General features: G+C 28.5%; 1 protein-coding gene across 1 annotated transcript; it reads right to left on the bottom strand.

Moving 5' to 3' along the window:
- Positions 402-1,715, bottom strand: LOC109353420. Its single transcript, XM_019595688.1, has 2 exons — positions 742-1,715; positions 402-638 (listed from the first exon to the last, which is right to left on the bottom strand). Exons 1-2 carry the CDS (start codon positions 1,499-1,501, stop codon positions 619-621), a joined length of 780 nt encoding a protein of 259 aa, XP_019451233.1. The 5' UTR covers positions 1,502-1,715; the 3' UTR covers positions 402-618.

Raw genomic sequence — 2,502 nt, 5'->3', positions numbered from 1 at the left:
GTGAAGTGTCAAAATTAAACATTTATATTTTTATCCTATGTGTCAACTTTAGATGTAACACACATAACATTACTATATTGTGTGTAGAAGAAAACTCAGTAAAAGTCACAACAAAAGAATTTTTTTTACTTAATATTAATCATTCCATGCAATACAACAGAAAGCAGAAGAAAAATATACAATTGTAGAATCAAATTCTCTCTTTAGTCTATTTTTCATACAGAAAAGGAAAAACAAGAAAAAGAGAGGAACACACACAAATCAAAATCAATGTATTTAGTTATTTACACATTCTCTAGCAAAAGAATAAAAGCATAGAAGTAAAAATAAAAGAGAAATTTTTGTAGACAGTGTAAGAATTTTTTACAGCATATTATCTATCGTTCATAAATTTTTAAATTTTTACATTGTCGGTATATAAATATTACATACGAAATAAATAAAAAAACATAAGCAAGGGACAGCTATAAAATAAAAGCAACATTTTTATCTGTCATTTTGTGCCTAAAAATCATGTGCCTCAATTATTCCAATGCTTTTTTTCCACAACCCATTCATTCACTCATCTTTTTTGTATCACTTTATCTTCTTGATGCAAACCATTCACCTTCCAAAACATCAACATATACCTAATTTTCCTAATCACATGAAAAAAATATAGACCCACTAACTTGAAAATTAATTAGTGAAATTATAGATTAAACTAGAAAATTCTTGTAAATTACTTCTTCTTACTCTTACCTCTATTGTTGGAGAAGATTGAAGCAAAACCAAAGAGATTTGCAGGAGGAACATTCAGAACAGGACTAACTCTCATGCTATTAGTACCATTATTTCTATGATGAGTCCTTTTTAATGGAGGCTTTTGATGATTGTTAGGAACAAAAGATTGAGAATTTGACCTTGTTGTTGTTGAAGAATGTTTATGTGAACTTTGCTTAATGTTATTAGAACCTTCCTTTGATAGTGGCATTCTCTTAACAGTAGGTGAAGTAGAACCAGTTGAATTGCTTCTTGATAAAAGTGGCAAAGGGCATAAGCTTCTACCATAACCACTTCCACAACTACTACTTCTCTTGAACCTCCAAAATGACTTTGAAATATGTTTCTCATCAACATCATCATTGAAATCCTTGGTTTCTTTGGTGGGGTTGGTGTCTTTCTTGAAGTTCTTATTGGTTGAGGCATTTTCACAAATAGGTTGTGGGCATTTTTTTGCAGTTTGGTTTTCAGGAACAATGTTCTGCTTTTTCTTCTTCATTTCAATTGGAAGAATGACCCCATCAGAGAAAAGCTCATCTGCTGAAGATGATTCAAGTTCTAGGGTTCCTTGAACACAAAAATCAAAATCAATGCTTGAATTCAACCCAGATGAGTTTGATCTCAAAGGGTGTTGAATTTCAACTGGGATAACATCTGATTGAGAAAACCCATGTGAGAATGAAATTCTTGGACTCATTGAAACAACCCCACAATTTTCTGAGCAAAGTTCAACAGCCATTACTTTCAGCTTTTGATAAAAATCAGATTAAAAAAAATCACTCACACCCAGAATTCTATAATGAGAAAGTTAACAAAAAAAATTGATTTTTTATGAGAAAAACAAAACAATGAAGTGCTTTAATAAACAAAATATAAGAGTTCAATAAAAGAAGTCTCAAAGTTCAAATAAAAAGAATAGCAGAAAATAAGGTATAATAAGATGTTAATAAATGAACAAAGTTATCAACTTTTTTTATAGTATTTTTCAAAAATGATAATGAGATTTGAGGCTTAAATGAAATGTGAATTAGAGAGTTTGGAAAATAAAGATTGAGACTTTGGAAATTGGGAAATGAAAAAGATTGAGACTTTGGAGAAAAATGAAAGGGTTTGGTTTGTTGAAAGAATGTGACAGAAAGATGAAGGGACGTGCAGAGAGTGTTGATGAGACCTTAGACTTATTCACCAATTCAATGCCATTAGTTAACAACATTTATATCAAATTTATGAATATTAATTAGCTTTTATGAATTACATAATAACTTTACTAATAAGAGAAAAAATATATACACTACTTTTTGTAATATTACTCTATCATTGCTATTATTAAATTTTAAATAAAAATAGTACAAATGAATGATAAATGATACGATGATTGTATATAAATATTTGTATTGCTAGCATATGAATATTACATTCTATTAATAAACATTGGTTAAAATATTGTAAGTAAATGTTATTTTAAAATTTTAATATTTTTTATTCCCAAAATCCAGTCCATGAATTTTTAGTTGAGAAATTTTGTTAGTCATCACCATTTATGAGAAGTCCAATTTTTTTACTTCTACTTTGTGACTTTTGGACAACCCAACTTTTTAACTTTAGAGGTGTTGGAGCTACATAACTTTGAAGAGGAAGGTGATTAACATTAATAAAAGCAAAATAATAAGATTGGTGGAATGGACATGCTAATATATATTCAATGTCGGTTTAAAGATTTATATATAATTATTATATTAT

Source organism: Lupinus angustifolius, chromosome LG08 (assembly GCF_001865875.1).
Source record: "Lupinus angustifolius cultivar Tanjil chromosome LG08, LupAngTanjil_v1.0, whole genome shotgun sequence".
NCBI classification, from domain to species: domain Eukaryota; kingdom Viridiplantae; phylum Streptophyta; class Magnoliopsida; order Fabales; family Fabaceae; genus Lupinus; species Lupinus angustifolius.
This window is presented reverse-complemented; position numbering and strand designations above follow the sequence as displayed.